This window comes from Paramormyrops kingsleyae, chromosome 21 (genome assembly GCF_048594095.1).
Source record: "Paramormyrops kingsleyae isolate MSU_618 chromosome 21, PKINGS_0.4, whole genome shotgun sequence".
In the NCBI taxonomy this organism is placed as follows: Eukaryota; Metazoa; Chordata; class Actinopteri; order Osteoglossiformes; family Mormyridae; genus Paramormyrops; species Paramormyrops kingsleyae.
In genome coordinates this window covers 10,555,704-10,573,212 of record NC_132817.1, presented here as the reverse complement: position 1 = coordinate 10,573,212, position 17,509 = coordinate 10,555,704, and the positions used below count along the sequence as shown (strand labels likewise).

The following is a 17,509-nucleotide window of genomic DNA, read 5'->3' as shown; positions in this document are numbered from 1 at the left end:
GGTCGCTGGTTCGAATCCCCGACCTACAAGGTACCACTGAGGTACCCGGAGCAAGATACTGCTCCCTGGGCGCTGAATTAGCTGCCCCTGCTATGTCACGACGTTACATATGGGTTAAATACACAGGACACATTTCGCTGTTGTGCTGTTGTGTGTCGACAATTGAACACTTTCACTTAAAAAGTATCTCTTTCCACCCTACCACCCCCCCCCCCCCCCAAAAAAAAAGAAATAAAAGAAGCACCCAAAATAACACAATGCTGTTAAAAAACGGAAACATCACAGAGCCTACGATGTGATCCTATGTATCAACCACCTACCAGAAACTTAAATCCTATTCAACAAAATTATTGCCGCAAAACGACGGTGTTCGTTACAAGCGAAACACTGCACCGCAAGAGTCCAATAAAAATCTCGCCGTGTTTGATAATAACTGAATAATGATTTCGCTCCAGTCGGCATAAAAAATAAATGAAACGTAAAAAATGACTGAAACTTACTCTTTCGACTTCTTGTGAATTATAACAAGAGGATATAATAAGATAATATGCCAGCAGAAGATAAATGGGGGGAAATCTTTTCCAGCTCAATAAAGTCATAAAGGTGCATGTCTGGCATCTTCTCCATCCTCGACACGGACTTTTTTACTCACCTTTCCCAGCAAGGACGCTGCGCAGTCCCAGTGCACCCAGAACCAGAACCAGCACCGGCCGTAATCTCAGCATCTTCTGCGGCCAGATCTCCTCCAGTCCTTCTCCTTCCTCGTTTCTTCAGTACCGGTAAATCTGCGGGAAACGTAGACGGATCAAGAGTCCCCGGTATCGGAGATCAGGGCGGGCACACACTGTACAGATCTGATGTCTTGGGTGCCAAGAGGAGGTGGCACTGAATATCAGTATAGCGCCCCGCAACTACGTCACTCCGAGAACAGCTACTGATATAAATACGAGATCCAGCTCCTATCGCTCTCTCTCTCTCCCTCTCTCTCTCACACACACATTGTTCTTCACCTTTTTCAATATTACTTTTTACACCATATTAAACGAAGCATCTATGTACAGGGACGTGCATTTTGACAGTACACGAGCTCTCGATGACCTGAGTGTGACCGGCTTGCATTATGTCAATGTGAAGTCAATAAGTCACTTTTAGCAGACGCCTCGCTCTGATTTATTCATCTACATAAAACAAATCTAATATTCACAAAGTGAAATGAATCCATATTAAAGGCTGAATGTAAATTAACAGTTTTCTCAACACCTTCCACAATAATCACGTTTTTTATTTCGCCACAGTCAAGATGAAAATTCCACTTTAACCACCATAGAGCATGAGGTCGATTCTTCGAACGGTGATTCTTGGGTTGTTTTTGGTTTTCACAGCAATTGGTTACATATCAAGGTACACACCTCTACAAGTTACTGAAACTGATTTACTCCCGCGCATTTGCTGCGTCAAGGCGTTTCGTTACCAGCAGAGGGCGCTGCATTTTCCAGCAATCATTAGTCTTCCTTATAAAATCTTTCTATGACTCGGGTACCCTTCGGTTTCATCTTAAACTACATGTAACGTGTACCCTAAGACTGGGCTAAAAACGAAACATGTAACCCAAAACAAAAATCACATAAATACTTGTAAAATCCTTTCTTTTAAAAAACAACATAAAGCTTTTCTAATTCACAATCATGTCAAAAAGAACAATAAGCTTTTCAGTTTGAATTTAATTAGGCCTAGTAATATATCTGTCCAAATCAAACGGGCCACATTTGGCAAATGCTGTTTCATGCAAACACCTTTTTGATCTTTAAATGTCCCCAGAGTTTTTCTGCAAAAGAGATGTGTCTTTTATATTTTACTGTTAGTTATTTTGTACCATGTTCTTGTGGATTAGGCAAGGTTTCCCCTGGGGAGGGCTGTTTTCAATCACTTCAGAGATTCCCTATAGTGTTGCTCCTTGCAGGAGGGAACTACAAGCAAATATTCTCCTGGAGACCGGGTCCCACAAGACGATGCAAGACATGCAAAGAAATGAACAGCTAGTCTCAAACTGGAGTTCATCCTCCTGAGTTAAGTATGTGTTACTCCTCCATGTGTCCGTCCACTTTACTGACGTTTGTTCAACATTACTTTAATCCTCTTATATGTTGTGTACTGTCATTGTAACTAGCCTTTAATTTAAGGGAATAAACGTTTGTCTATATTAATTAGACTATCTGAGGTAGTTATCCATCTACACAACACTCAGTGATTCTGTTATCGTCTAACAAGATGGAGCGCAAAAGCAATTTGTTTTCAGTCTTGGATCAGACTCTGTAAAAGGTTTAGTGGCCAGTATTCACAGTGTCACATTTTTTTTAAGACAGAATAGGGATTTTTTTTTCATGACTAAGGATAATAGACACATTATATCACTGCTGTAGAAAGAAATATCACTGTTTTCAGCTAATTTCAACCACTTAATGAAGCAGAGAAGAGCATGCATTTTATGTCTTGACCTTTATAGTCCTGCTCAGACTGAATGGTAGTGTTCAGCCTGCATTTGTGCATCGGTCTTGAGTACACGCGAAAAAGCCTCTCGTGCTTGCAAAAAGCCACAGCGCCTCGTCTGTGGTGAAGGGCACTTTACAGCACAAATAACAGTGGAAATTGACTTTATTTATTTCATGCAACCTTTCTTGCATCAGGTTCTTTGGACTGCTGCAGTGGTGCAGAGCTGAGGATTTGTGGGAGTCTGTACTAGTTTCCACTAGTGGCAGAAAAGAGGGTGCTGGCAAAATTGGAGAACATAGAGAACAATTCTGCCCATCTCCTCCAGGGGGCACAGTGTTGGAGAACCTTTGCCTACTAGCTCATTGCCCCACATTGTGCTAGGAGGTTCTGTTGGGGAATCCTGCCATCAGGCACACAACATCCCCTCCTTCCATCCTTCCTTCATACCTAATCAATCTATCTATCTATCTATCTAATTTGCGTTACCTTGCACAGCTGAACGGAAGGGAAAACCACATGAAATATCTGGATTTTTTCCCCATGCCATTTAATGCAGAACCTGATTGCAGCATTACAATGCAGGGACATTATCTTGCTCGGGTATTGTATTTTAATAAGTCCTTAAAAATACAGTAGTAAGTCTTTCTTCTGCCGTTTGTTTGAATAATCAGCAGTTCGCCAAGTCCCTTTCCTTCTGCTCTGTCGAGGGTCATTTTTCTTTTCTAGTTAAATGTCAGCTTCCAGGAAGCCTCTGGAGAATTCTGATAATGGCATTACTTTCCCATAACAACCAGCTTGGCCGAAATCCAATATTATTTGGCCGCCCTTTTACCTTCAGAACAAACGGATTGAAAAGCCATTTGCACTCAGTCCTCTTAATCACGGCACTAGTTGTGTTTCAGGGCTGTCTTCCATTCATTTGTCTGTTTGTCTGCTTACATCTATTCAGTAAGAAAACATTCACAGTGACTTACAGCACCCTCCCGGACAGACACAAAGAGCAGGGATGACAAGACGTATGCAACGGTGCTGCAACCATCTCTGCAGGAGGACAACGGCAAATGCGATGGAATACCAAAGCAGAAGGCAATGCATGGTGTAGCTTTTTGACATCCTTAAAGTGGATGATACTCAGAAATGGATAGATTTGCTGCTGGAAACAGCCGGTGGTGTCTACACCCTGCAGACCTTCCACATGTGATGAGTACTGGCTAAGATCCTTAGTTCAGTAACATCTTTATATAGAGATGGCAGGATATGATTTTTGCTGGTCCGATACCGATATTTAAATTTGGAGTACCTGCCAATACTGATACCAAACCAATATTCTTTTCCACTTTACCAATTGCTAAGCATTAAATTACATATTTGTATCGATACATTTCACTTGACATGGCAAATTATCTGTCTTGGTCTTGTGGCGGCATTGAGCAAAGGATGGGAAAATATAGCGCTCAGGCTGCTCAAAAAAAAAGCTGTCACTATGTTAGAGGAAGAAATTCACAGCCAATGTGAATTAGGCAGGTCTGCTTCTTTGTTTTAGTGACAAAAATCAACAGAAATATTTCTTGAATTGTAAACTGTGCAATCTGCTGCCAAATTGAATACAATAAAGAAATCAATCATTAAAATATCACTGTATACCTCAACTAACCATCCATCCATTTTCCACAGCTTATCTGGGGTCGGGTTGTGGGGGCAGCAGTCCAAGCAAGGATTCCCACACCTCCCTCTCACCAGCTAGCTCCTCCAGGGGAATATCAAGGTGTTCCCAGGCCAGCGGAGAGATATAATCGTGCCTCGGGGCCTCCTCCCGGTTGAACATGCCCGAAACACATCTCCAGGGAGCTGCCCAGGAGGCATCCTATAGATGCCCGAATCATCTCAACTGGCTTCTTTCGATGCGGAGGAGCAGTAGCTCTACTTTGAGCCCCTCCCAAGTGTCCGAGCTCCTCACCCTATCTCTAAGGCTGAGCCCAACTACCCAGTGGAGGAAACTCATTTCCGCCGTTTGTATCTGCAATCTCACTCTTTCGGTCACCATCCAGAGCTCATGACCATAGACGAGGGCAGGAATGTAGATCGACTGGTAAATCAAGAGCTTTGCCTTCCGGTTCAGCTCCTTCTTTGCCACGACAGAATGCTACAGTGTCCGCATTACTGCCAATGCTGCACCGATCCGTCTGTCGATCTTCCGCTCCCTTCTTCCCTCACTCGTGAACAAGACCCTGAGGTACTTAAACTCCTCCGCTTGGGCCAGCAGTTCATCCCCCACCCCTTTTCCAGTCCAGAACCATGGCCTCAAACTTGGAGGTGCTGATCCACATCGCGGTCACCTCACACTGAGCCTCAAACTGTCCCAGTGCATACTGCAGGTCACTGATTGACAAAGCAAAGACCAGATCCTAAGGCCCCTGAACCAGACTCCCTCCGTCCCTTGGCTATGCCTAGAAATTCTTTCTACAGTTTTGGGGACAAAGGGTAGCCCTGACGGAGTCCAACACCCACTGGGAAGGAGTTCTGCTTCATGCTGGCAATGCAAACCAAGCTTTCACTCCGTTTGTTCAGGGACCGGATGGTCCAGGACAATGGACCTTGTACCCCATACTCCTGGAGCACCCCCCCCACAGGACCCCCTGAGGGACATGGTCAGATGCCTTTTCCAAGTCCACAAAACACATGTAGACTGGCTTGGCAAACTCCCATGAAACCTCCTGTATCCTTGTGAGGGTGAAGAGCTGGTCCAGTGTTCTGCGACCCGGACGGAACCCGCATTGTTCCTCCTGAATCTGAGGTTTGATCAACGGATGGACCCTCCTCTCCAGTGCCCCGGCATAGACCTTCCCGGGGAGGCTGAGGAGTGTGATCACCCTGAAGTCGGAACACGTCCTCCGGTCCCCTTTCTTAAAGATTGGGACCACCACCCCAGTCTGCCAATCCAAAGGCACTGTTCCCGATGTCCCCACAATGTCGAAGAGGCATGTCAGCCAAGATAACCCAACAACATCAAGAGGCATCAAGAACTCAGGGCGAATCTCATTTTCCACTTGCCTGCCGGTACCTGTCAGCTGCTTCAGGAGTCCCACTAGCTAACCAAGCTCGTAAGGCCTCCTTCTTCAGCCTGACAGCTTCATTTACTGATGGTGTCCACCATCAGGTTTGGGGATTTCTGCCACAAGAGGCACCGGCAACCTCACAGCCATGGCTCTGCAATGCTGCCTCAGCAATGGAGTCCCTGAACATGGCCCATTCAGGTTCAATGTCCCCTGAGTCCCTCAGGAAGTTCTGCTGGAGGTGTGAGTTGAAGGTCTCCTGGAAAGAGGCTTCCGCCAGATGCTCCCAGCGCACCCTCAGTACACGTTTGGGTCTAGATCTTCCCCCACCATTGGATCCAGCTCAGGATCAGTTGCTGATCTTTTGATAACTCTGTTTCTCTCTTCACCCAAGTGTTCACAACATGCAGGTTGCTAGGGTGCTCTGGTGCCATGTGCACTTATGAACATCCTTATGTTCGAACATTGTGTTTGTTATGCACAAACTGTGGTTAGCACAGAAGTCCAATAACTGATCACCACTCTGTCCCTGTAGTTAGGGGGCTCACGGGGGGGTGAATCCCTTCAGGCTTTGCCTGGCTGGGCCCCATGGGTGGAGACATGGAGGCAGGCACTCGCCTTCAAGCTTGCGCCCCAGGCCTGGCTCTAGAGCGAAGGCCCGGTTTCCCCAATCTGGGCCGGGTAACATTTTTCATGGTATTATGTGCTGCACTTAGTCTGGCCGCTCACCTATGACCAATTTGCTTTGGGAGACCCTACCAGGCTCAACTGACCATTTCTAGTCGAAACGTACACACAAGTCTCAAGTACATAACATACGAAGCAGCACGGACAACATTTTTAAGTAGTAATTAACCAAGCTTTAGAAAGAATACAACTCTGAAGACATCTAATCTGTGGAAATTTTGTGTTCAGACCTTAGGAAAAAGCACTAGACTTACATACATTGCAGTCTGCAGTTTCGCTATTTTCCATCTTCAGTGTAAAGTAACTATTTCCTCACAGCCAACATGACAGCTCCGACGCACACGATGCTGAACAGCTAGCCATCATGGGACCCTCACTTCTGTTTACGGTATGTCACGCTACGGCTACAAGCCTTTTCACAATATTTCAGGCTGGACCTCTCTCTGGTGGAAAATCGTATCTGCCCCTCCCCCCCGCCCCAAACATCTGAGCTAGCATTTTTTGCCGATTTTGGCCCAATACCGGTAGTGGGTAATGGATTGGTGGTATCTCTTCTACCTTAATACAGTCATGCATTAGGAAAGAGTTGGTTAAAATTTAAACTTAATTGTCTTTTTTCACGTATCTCTGCAGATATTTTCTTGCAAAAATATCTAACAGAACATCCGTCATGCAAAATCGTGTACAGCTCTTTCCATGGTCTATGAATAATTGAAAGCTATTCTATTTAAGCTCTCTGAGTGATTGACCAGTGCCTAGTGTCTGCTTAAGGCTTCAGTGAATAATTGTACTTCTATTATATTCATTTCTACCAAATATGTTTGATTTCAAAATACCTTTCTTGTTGGTTTTTGACTACAGGCATCTTTGTTTTTCCTCAATATTGCAGGTAATCATCTCAGACAGCAGCAGGAGCCACATGGACACCAATTCAATGCTGCCCCTTGTTTCATCTCCATTCTCTTTGTATCATGTCCCTTCAGAAAGGTAAAGGTGGAATATGAACCTTCAAAAATATCCATAAGAGTCTCTGCCATAGGAGTCAAAGCAAGCATATCAAAATTAGCCAGTGGGCTATACATAGAAAGGTGACACATTCGAAGATTATCAGTCTGCATAAAGATTACTCAGGGTAAAGCTTTACGACGAAAAGAACAGCCTGAATCACATTGTTTCTTTGGTTCTGGCCAAACTATTTTGGGAAAGACATCACAGTCAAGGAAAGAATTCACAGAGAGCCTGAATCTGGACTATGACCTTGTGTGCCTAAGCCTGTTGATGCTGCCAGCAATTGGGGCAGAACCTTGATGACATTTCCCAAGACTTGCTGGGTCATGATAATAAGATTAAATGATAAACGTAAGACAGAAACAAGAAGTTTCCCAAATACACAGAAACATCCTCTGAAAAAAACCTGTACATTAAATTAAATTATGTGGTCAACTGCTGGCACAAGTGTATAATTAAGCAGACAGTAACACAATCTTCCACGGCAGACATTAGCAGAAGAATGGGTTGCACGGGAGAGCTTAGTAATTTTCCACTTGGCATCTTCACAGGATGCCATCTTGCCAATAAGTCACTTCAGCACTTTTCTTCCCCACTGTACCAGCAAACTGCAAGTGAAGTAAAAATCTGGGAGCAAGTTCAGCTGTGAAGTGGTCAGTCACACAAACTCAAAGAAAGGGACATATTCACCCAGCATCAATACCCAACCTGTACGGCAGCAAATCCCACCTGCCATGTTTCAACATCTAATGGAAAGACTCACCAGAAGAGCAGAGGCTATTATAGCAACAAGGGGGCAACCAACTTCACGTTAAAACCCTTATTTTCAGAATGAGATGCTGGACAAGCTGGTCTCCACTTACTTTTGGCCATATTGTGTATCAATAGCCTCAACACTGCAGTTCTACCTTATCAGTTTGATCACCTTCTTGTTATCTTTCATTGTCTTTCATTGGTTTCATTGCCTTTCATTTGTTTCATTGTGCATGTGGACCAGGTCTTTCATGAAAAGAGGTCAACATACAAACTGGATGATTCATGCAGAATCACTTCAGAGATCAGCAGTAATTGGCGTTGCTTCAATAGCTTCATGAGGGTGATCTGTGCTCCATCTATCTTTGGGAGAAAGACAAGTAAGTAGCGAATAAACCATGCAGCGAAACGCGACAGATTCAATGTACCCTTTCAGACCATCACCCAAACATGTGCTTTGATGTTTCAAAACTTGAATAAAAGCAAGACATTTTCTAACTCCATTAAAGGAGTTTTATAGTGTGTGGAGGACAGCTGGAAGACAATGGCTTGAATGGAATACAACAAAAATCAAGTAGCCCTGTTTTTTTAACCTCTGCCATCTCTTCCCTTCCTCTGCCTTTCTTTATTATCTGTTCATTCAACAAATGCTCTTACCCATGACGGCTTATAGCACATACAGCCAATACCAATTTGGAGAACAAAACACATTACGAAGACTAATGACAAGGCAGAGTGCCTCAGAAGCCACGAGGAGGGTGGACAGAATATAAATGCGCCATATAATTACTGTGAATCATCAAAATCATCTACTAAAAGCTCATTGGAGTCAGGCAGCTGAAACTAAGAGAAAACCGGCCATGTCGTTTGCGCGATTCTCACCCACTATCCGCTCTCTCTCCCTCCGCTTGTTCTGCTCCCCTACAATCATGCAGGCTACTTGCAGTCACTCATCTTCAGCATTCGCCCTCTCGCTCTCTCTCAAAAATCCATTTTTATAACTTTGACAGCAACACCATAACGGTATCATACTACAGCACCTCCCAGTCCAAGCTGAAGCTCTCTGGATGTGGGAGGCGCGCAGGGGCCGAACGTCTTCCTCTGGGCGATGGAGCTGTGAAAAATGTGTAAAAGCTTAAATTGGAAGGAGACCGTATCTGTCCTTCACAGCACCCACTTCTAAAGAGGTCCCTGCCCACAGCAGACACGTTTGAAAATGAGCTATAAAATGAACTGGGAAGCTGATTATATTCTTCTGCCCGCTTTATCCACAGAACAAAGATTCATGTTGTTCTTTTGTTACATTCAGTTTCCAATAACAGACTGCATAAGTATAATGAAATGAAACGGTATAAAATGAATCCTCCTAACTACATTTATATTTAATGCCGTCGTACCGGGACAATCACATTATGTAGGGACTGTAATACCTACAAGGTCTTGGAAATTGTCTGCGCTTGAATAGTATCACGGTACAGAAATTCTGTATGCGTGTATATGATCATCTTCATAAAACTTGAGAACATTTGATATCATGGTGCATTTAAATAACGAAGGGAAACCAAATTCCCGCTAGGGGGTGTACTATGCGTAAAAATGTCTCTTGCGTGGCCTGAAGGGTTGGTGTCCGGCGGAACACGGAAGGTGCAGCACAGCGGCGGAGGAAGGTGATCGGAACCGCGGCCGTTCGGCGTCCGGGCTGCCGAGCGCGATCGCACCATATATATCACATTGGAGCCAGATAAAACAGTGTGAAAACAGTTAGGTACTGCCTCTAAATAAATAGACACATTTATCATTGTGCCTTTCCGGAATCTAACCGAACACGTGTATTTCATATTAAAATGATATCGCTATCCAAAACAATGCAGGCTAGCTAGCAAAGGGTCCGGTTAATATTTTCAAAAAACGCAGTTGACAAATACTATCATTGGTTTAAGTGATTATATTTTCGTTTTTGAATGAGCACGTATATTACAAGCTGTCCAGGTCGTTTTGGGATACGGTAATACAAAATTATTTTGCCTCCCTTTATAGCATGGGAAAATGCACCGACGAGGTGCTTCTCCATATTACACTTTAGGGCAGTGCTAGGTCAAGTACGATCAATTAAGGTCGCTCATTTTACCGATGATTAGTACATCAAGGCTGTCAGTCCCTCGGTGTGACGACCAGGACACCAACATGTTGTCTAAATACCGAGCCGAGGCTTGGGACGTGGTGCTTATATCCAGATTATAATGCAGGTTTTGTTTTTGTGCCAGTAAAGCATTTTAGTAATATGCAGGTTATTTGCACCTCATCACAGTACATTACACCACAAGTTTTTTTTTTTTTTACTGGACCTACGCAGCGATAAATTGGAAAAGCATATTCCAGAAATTATTAGGCAACTGTTAAATGCACGATTGTTGCCTATAATTAACGTTTCATTGCGGAAAATACCGATTTGCGTGTTTCTGCTGACGGTTAAATTTTTTCCACGGTGGAATTGAATAATGTCACGAACCTCCCCTGCCTGTGGCAAACGTCGTGTGCCTAAGATACTGCTGTTTCTATAGAGCATGTTGCACTTAAGATGGGCAGATTATTTCTGGCTCTAAATCCTTGTCGATGGTACAGCTCAGAGTACCCGGCGGAAATTGTAGCAAGTCACACCGCTGCCTGTACAGTACAGGGTCTGGAGTATAATAATGAGCCGTTTACCTGCCTGCCCCTTGACCCTTGTAGACATATAAAGCAGGTTAATTCCTCATAGCAAAGTAGTCGCTATGAATTCACCGTTGTAACAGGCTGTTAATTTTTGGTCTTCCGCACCCCTCCTAGCCCTAACCCTTACTGTGGCATTAGTTCTGGCTGACCCACCCCGCCTCTGGTGCCAGCGCTATGGGTCGGATCCCTCTGGTTCTACTAGCATGTGGCTCCTTCAACCCAATCACCAACCAGCACATGAGGCTGTTTGAACTGGCCCGTGACCACATGCACCATACAGGTAGGCTGTGCTCATACCCCCTGCTGGCAGGGAGTGGTACAACAACCAGTCATGTAGCTGCAGAAATCATAAACTATCCAGATGGTCTCATATGTCTAGAAAACACCCATCGGTCTTAAGGCAGGGGAGACCATGGGCAGGATGCCAGTTCATCGTAAGCATCACAAGAAGAATCGCAGACTAAAGTACATACAGACACCCTAAAATTCACTGTGCTACCTTTTTGTTGGAGGAAACCCATGCACACACAGAGAGAATATTTATACTTCTCATGTCTCAAGGCAGGATTTGCTCCCCTAACCCAAGAAGTGAGGGGCTGTAGCATTATCCGCTGTGACATGCCTGGGAAACAAAACATTTGTAGTCAATGATGTTGCTCTTCTAGTTGCTTCAGATCTACACTTGGCAGTCAGTTATTTCATGGTGTACGTTTGGCTGTTTGAGTATTTCAGCCTGACAGTGTCTGGGTTTGAAGCCCTTCCACACCCCACCCCCGCCGCATTCTCCATCTCCTTCCAGGTCGGTTCCAGGTTGTGGGGGGAATAGTGTCCCCCGTGAGCGACAGCTATGGCAAGCGCGGCCTGGCCCCGGCCCAGCACCGGGTCGCCATGGCAAGGCTGGCGCTGCATGGCTCTGGCTGGGTTACCGTGGACGACTGGGAGAGCCGACAGCCAGACTGGACCGAGACCGTCGTCACATTGAGGTGGGGGTGTTGCAGTGCTGTGGCAGAATTAATGATGCCCTTGAGAAGGAGAGAATAATCAACAGCTTTAGAGATAGGTGGATGGATGGATGGATGCATGCATGCAAAAATATGTAAAAACATAGAAATACATGCATTAATACATCTGTACGAGGTTTGGGGAACGATGGCATCCTATGTTAGGTGGTGTGTGGTTCAGGCGGTTAGGCATCTATACCTGTATCCAGAGGGCTGTAAGTTCAATTCCCATGACTGACAGAGTGAATGCATCACTTTTGGCCCTTAAGCAAGGCCCTTGACCCTAGTGAGGTGCTGGCTGCTGGCTGATCTCCTATCTAACGGTCACGGTCAGCCTGGATCAAGGCTGGGGCTGCCCTGGAAGACATTCCACTCCAACACAGGGCCCAGTTTTTATGATCTCACAGAGATACTTTCCTAGATATTTCTCCCCATCTGTATTTGTTAGTGTGAAACATCTGTCTTGAGGTGAAAAGCTCTGATCTTGGGCATGAGGGTCTGTGCTCATCCTCTCAGCCGCATTCGCTGCACATTTGCTGTTTAAAGCAGACTGGCCCTCAGGTGCCTTTGGGCTGAGACTGTCATGCTGCCTCGCGTTTTAAACTGAGCCTCCGTCCCTGGCGCAGGAAGGTTCGGGTCACACTGAAGTGTGGCTGTTGTTCTCTCTGAAAGCAGCCCGGCTGATTTTGAGCCTCGTGCACGTGCACACACGCTTACTTATGCACAGAGTTCTCACGGGTATGTGTCTGCTCGAACCCGTGACCAGCACGCATGGGGCTGCTGCTGCTTCCACCCATGAAGGGTTTTCTCGTGCACTCAGCTGTAATCCCCTTGTGAAAGGGGTCCACTCTAATGTGCACATACAGAAATCCCAAGCTGATTAGACCCTCAAACAGCCTATTGTGTCCCATGGGGGGGGGGGGCCCTGAGACTGAATCATCTCGAGCCTCTATAAGAGGCTTATTCCAACACTGCTCTCATTGACCTCTTTGCCGCTCTGCTTTTCACCCCGTTGCCGATCCAAACCCCTGTAGGCACCATCTTCAGAAGCTTCTGGGCCAGCAGCCTTCAGCAGCAGACCTCCAGATGCCCCACTCCAGCCTTGAAGGTAAGGCTTCCTGGCCCCAGCAATAACCTTAAACCAGCTACCTGTTTAACAGCATATAAACAAACTCAGCTCTTCCATTTAAAGACAGTCCTAGTCATCTTTTTTCACCCAGTAGCTCCTTATCCTTCTGAGGAAGGTCATCAGTTTGAATCCCGCAGCCCACAGAGTGAACATAACACTGCTGGCCAATTGAGCAAGAGCCGTAACCTGAAAACTGCTTTAGGGGCGCTGTGTAAATAAACCCTGCGCTCTGACCCCAAGCTACATTCTCCCCTGTTTGTGTCTATGTCATAGCAAAGCATGATGGGATATGTGAAAACTAAATAATTCCTATATACCTTAACAAATAAAATTTAAAAATCATCATTTTGGCTCAAAAAGCTGGTCTTCTGACACATGGGTAGAACCTTATGATTTAGAAAGAGATGAAAAATCTTCCCTGAAATGTCAGTTATACCAGTATATACCAGAATCCTCCTGTAGTCATCCTGCTCAGGATAAGAGGTTAGGCCACAGAATTGTGAATGGATGCAGTTGGATTTAATCTACACAAATCTGATTCCATCCATCCGTTCTTAACACCCACCCAGCTGATGGTTGCGGTGAGTTTTGACTCTAGCAGATTTAGATTTAAAGTAAATTCGACCAATGCACAGATTCAGGTTTTTTTTTTAAACAAAGCCTGAGTGTCTCATGCTGAAACACTGGTGCGTTTGTCCTTCCCTCTTCAGTCCCTGCCCATGATTATCCCACCTATGAACCAAAAGGGATAAACGGCATTAGCGGGGGCAGCCTTACCGCCATTGTGTTTCTGTGCCCCCAGGCTCCTCAGAACCCCCCCAGCTGAAGCTGCTGTGTGGCGCTGACTTTCTGGACACGTTCCGTGTGCCGGGCCTGTGGCGGGCGGAGCACGTGGAGGAGTTGGTGGGCCGCTTTGGCCTCGTGTGTGTCAGCCGCGGCGACCTTCAAGCCGACCGGGCCGTGCACGAGTCTGACACCCTCTTCCGGCACCGCCACAACATCTTCCTGGTGCGGGAGTGGGTTCGAAACGAGACCAGCGCCACCGAGATCCGGCGAGCCCTGCGACGGGGCCTCAGCGTCAAGTACCTGCTGCCGGACGCTGTAATCGATTACGTCCGAGAGCACCAGCTATACACCTGGCAGAGCGAGCAGAGGAACAAAGACGCTGTGCTGAGGCCTCTCGGACAGCAGGGGGCGCCCTCTGAGCCACTGAATGACAGCTGACTCTTTGAACCTGAATCATGAGCAATGTTGAATTCCTGGTTGGACCTGCTTTGGTCCCAGCTTATGACGCCTTTATTCTTTGTTTTTGAGACCTTTTTCCTGTCGTCATTCTTGTTAGTCAGCCAGCAGTTTTTTTTTCCCTTCTTTATATGGGGTTATATGAGAAATCCTATATGAGAAACAAAGAGATTGTCTTTGTTCCTGGGGTTGGGATATTAATCCTCAGACTAAAGAAATCCAGGAAGATGCATGCTCACAGCCACATGCTGAAAATTTGTGGGACGCAAGATGGTTATGTGTTGAATCATTGCTGTTTGTCAAAGTCGGGCAAAAAACAATTGCAAATGCTAGTGGTAACCTGTCATGTTTTTTTTTTTTTTTTGGTATTCATAGGTTGTATACCCTGCTTAGTCCCTGAACTAATGGACTATATGTTCCAGGATTATCTAGCACCTAACATGAATCAAACTTCAATGAGTCCTGTAGTCAGCAGAGTTATACCAGCATTGGGCCCTTGAGCAAGACCCTAATCCCTAATAGCTCCAGGCACTGGCTGCCCCTGCTTTTTCATTTGTACCTTGCTTTGGATAAAAGCATCTGGCAAATAAATGTATATAAGTAAATGCAAATATTCTGCTTATTAAACCCAGATCTGTGCAGGTTAAGGCACCAGTGACCCACGGCTCTAAGGTATCAGCAGAGAGTCAATGAGTCATTATGTTATTGGTGAAATTTGAACAGAGGGGTGTGTTTCCTGAGTGAAACAGCCTCACATCTCCAGGGTCTCGTCTATGGAGTTTGCCTGATCCCCCTGTGTTCATGTCACTAAACATTTTCAGAAAGCTGAACTGGTGTCAGTTAATCGGCCGTATTATGTGAGTGTGTGCCCTGCAACGGACTGGCATCCCATCAAGGATGTCCTCTGCCTGTGGCCCCAAGGTCACTGTCACCCTGTCCTGTTTTAGTGGTTGTAGATAATGGATGAGTACGTGCCCCTGTGTTATTTGCTGAATGATGACTAGTGTCAAACGCCTAGAAAGAAAATCACGAAAACAACATTCATGTTTACTAATTGTCCCTTAATACTGGTCTCGGACGTTTCCAGAATTACTGCAGTCTCAAAAAAAGATTGGAGGGTTTAGCTGTTACAAAGTTTTTAACTCAGCAGTAGAAAATAGTCTTTGATCTTGCTCGTTCAATTTTAAAACATTTAACAATAAATAATTCTGCATTTTAAATGGACTAATGCCATAAACAGATTTTTCCACACACATAATATAATACAATAAGTAGACCTAATATAATTAACTATAATGATTCCTTCGATATGTGGAGATATTAGGCCACAGACCCCAAAGCACAGCTGTTTAATGTAATAACAGTGCTGTCAAATTGCTTTACATGAACGGTTCTGTGCCTTTTATGAGTATTCAGCGCTTAAAGATAAGCGTTCAGTTTTTACTGCACGTACAAGAGTAGATTCTGTCTCAATAATTACATACAATAACGTTAAACTAGTAAGGGTATGGATGCAGCGAGGAGAGCTGAGAGTCTATTAAGAACAGAACCTCGCGGGTAATCGGATTAAAAGGACCTTGGTTTAAGTTGTATTTATTAGCAGAAGTGCTGCATTCAGCCGCAGGCTAAACAGTCATATCGGACCGAAGCATCTGAAGTTTCCCTCAGGAAAAAAATCAGGAAAACGCGCAAAAACAACAGAAATGCCTGTAGATTTGAATGGTTACTGGAAAATGGTGTCTAATGACAACTTTGAAGAATATCTGAAAGCTCTCGGTAAGTATTGCGTTGTGCAAAGATTTCGTTGCCGTTGCTCAATGATTTAATGCAGTCTTGATTGAAAAACAGCAATGAGATTATTTATACTGGTTAATATAGTCACAAGCGCATGTTATCATTAAGGTCAACACTAAACTTTACCCCGGGAAAAAATTCCACTAGCAACCTTCTTTTCACAGGCGAATGACTTTCACTCCTAAGAAAATAACAAGGAATTGTGTTAGGCCAGTAAATTACAGTCTTATAGTACTTTAATTTCGTCAGTTTTTTTTTTTTATATATATAGGCTATCTGCTTGAATTATCTCCGAATTCTGTTTGCACTCATTGACTCATTGTTAGTGTACTGTGTAGGCTATACAGTAGGACTACTGTGTAAAATGACGTCCATTAAAATAGCAGTATTATATACTTTAATTTTGAATAAAGACTACTTACTACTTAAAACAGATAATTACCACTATAGTCGACTGAGCATTCATTACCTCGAATTATGGTTATACAACAACCCAGTGAAATTGATTTGAAATGTTAAAATTAAACATTAACCGTACAAGTTGGAACACGCATGGTTGTTGGAATTGGCCTAATGAAAATGAATCCTCTAAACATTACTTAGCCCACCTTAATTTCCATAACATAATTATGAATAAACATATATAATTCGGCTAGGGTTAATGGGCTATCCCGATCCAAATAGCCTATCTCTCCTGAACACTGTAATGGTATTTAAATATGTTCCCTTTTTAGCTCCTTGGTTTAAGTAACAAAATCTTCATTGGCCAATTTAGTTGATTTGGCTGTTATTTTAGTGTTTCACTTTTTTTTAATGCTATCTATGTCTGTCTGTTTACTTATTCTGTTTGAATTGGACTGGCAGATGTAAACATCGCTATTAGGAAAATTGCCACGTTTTTGAAGCCCGATAAAGACATCACTCACAATGGAAACCATATCACCATTAAGACGCTCAGCACGTTCAAAAACTACAACATGGATTTTGAGGTCGAGAAGGAGTTCGTGGAAGATCTCAGCGGTGTGGACGGTCGCAAATGCAGGGTAAGAGGGTCGATGAGAATTAGGCTGCCATACGCCTCTGACAGGGACCTTTATTTACGCTACTTATCTGCGTTATTTTCTTTTTGTTCTATCTCGGTGGCTTTACAGAAATAACAATAACTCACAAATGTATTATAACTATCCGAATGTAGTCATATTTTAAAGTTATTAGATAAGCGTTTGATTAAGTGCCAATTCTGAGCCTGTCGTAACTGGCCCGTGCTATACTGTACGTGATGCAGACTACAATCAAATGGGAGGGAGACAAACTGGTTTGCATGCAGAAAGGAGAAAAAGAGGGTCGAGGCTGGACCCACTGGAGGGACGGAGACCTATTACATTTGGTAACCTTATTGCAGATCCCCGTGTATTAAAAATCCCGTTCACTATAATTCCCCCGGGACTTTGCTTCTCACGAGTGTTTTTATTTCTTCATTTGTCCTGTGTAGGACTTAAGAGTTTGCGGAGTGGTTTGCAAGCAAGTTTTCCAGAAACAGAACTGATCTGGCTCTGGTCTGAGACGAGCACCCCCTACTGGTGACCTTGCGAGTGACGCAACTACAGATCCCCACCCTTTTTTTCATTTATCATCCACAG

The 17,509-nt window shown here is 44.4% G+C and overlaps 3 protein-coding genes across 7 annotated transcripts in view; 2 read left to right on the top strand and 1 right to left on the bottom strand.

The window, feature by feature from the left end:
• Positions 1 to 9,098, bottom strand: part of LOC111847555 (calsyntenin-2-like) — a 102,363-nt gene extending 93,265 nt beyond the window's left edge. The window contains exons 1-3 of one of the 3 annotated variants that reach the window (XM_023818831.2): positions 8,874 to 9,098; positions 8,263 to 8,354; positions 653 to 785 (exon numbers count right to left, since the gene is read on the bottom strand). In XM_023818831.2, coding sequence (XP_023674599.1) covers positions 653 to 725 — 73 coding nt within the window. In that variant the 5' untranslated portion in view covers positions 726 to 785; positions 8,263 to 8,354; positions 8,874 to 9,098. The remainder of the gene's footprint in view (positions 1 to 652; positions 786 to 8,262; positions 8,355 to 8,873) is intronic. The other 2 variants (XM_023818832.2, XM_023818829.2) reach the window with 2 other exon arrangements.
• A 493-nt stretch (positions 9,099 to 9,591) lies between these two features.
• On the top strand, positions 9,592 to 15,295 carry nmnat3 (nicotinamide nucleotide adenylyltransferase 3). Of its 3 annotated transcripts, none has more exons than XM_023818835.2 (5): positions 9,592 to 9,658; positions 10,818 to 10,983; positions 11,503 to 11,686; positions 12,739 to 12,812; positions 13,636 to 15,295. In XM_023818835.2, the coding sequence occupies exons 2-5, from the start codon at positions 10,878 to 10,880 to the stop codon at positions 14,055 to 14,057; spliced, it is 786 nt and encodes a 261-aa protein (XP_023674603.2). In that variant the 5' UTR covers positions 9,592 to 9,658; positions 10,818 to 10,877; the 3' UTR covers positions 14,058 to 15,295. The 3 variants fall into 3 exon arrangements, with proteins under 3 accessions (XP_023674603.2, XP_023674602.2, XP_023674601.2); XM_023818834.2 differs by having other exon boundaries at positions 9,613 to 9,751; XM_023818833.2 differs by having other exon boundaries at positions 9,613 to 9,756.
• A 212-nt stretch (positions 15,296 to 15,507) lies between these two features.
• LOC111847558 (retinol-binding protein 1-like) lies at positions 15,508 to 17,509 on the top strand. The gene is made up of 4 exons (XM_023818837.2): positions 15,508 to 15,851; positions 16,734 to 16,912; positions 17,155 to 17,256; positions 17,362 to 17,509. Exons 1-4 carry the CDS (start codon positions 15,779 to 15,781, stop codon positions 17,413 to 17,415), a joined length of 408 nt encoding a protein of 135 aa, XP_023674605.2. The 5' UTR covers positions 15,508 to 15,778; the 3' UTR covers positions 17,416 to 17,509.

Excerpts from the sequence above, each read along its gene's own strand:
- nmnat3 (XM_023818835.2), top strand. The coding sequence starts at position 10,878 with ATGGGTCGGATCCCTCTGGTTCTACTAGCATGTGGCTCCTTCAACCCA. Across the intron at positions 10,984-11,502 it reads TGACCACATGCACCATACAG|GTCGGTTCCAGGTTGTGGGG; the intron begins GTAGGCTGTGCT and ends ATCTCCTTCCAG. Across the intron at positions 12,813-13,635 it reads GCCCCACTCCAGCCTTGAAG|GCTCCTCAGAACCCCCCCAG; the intron begins GTAAGGCTTCCT and ends CTGTGCCCCCAG.
- LOC111847558 (XM_023818837.2), top strand. The coding sequence starts at position 15,779 with ATGCCTGTAGATTTGAATGGTTACTGGAAAATGGTGTCTAATGACAAC. Across the intron at positions 15,852-16,733 it reads AGAATATCTGAAAGCTCTCG|ATGTAAACATCGCTATTAGG; the intron begins GTAAGTATTGCG and ends TTGGACTGGCAG. Across the intron at positions 16,913-17,154 it reads TGGACGGTCGCAAATGCAGG|ACTACAATCAAATGGGAGGG; the intron begins GTAAGAGGGTCG and ends TACGTGATGCAG.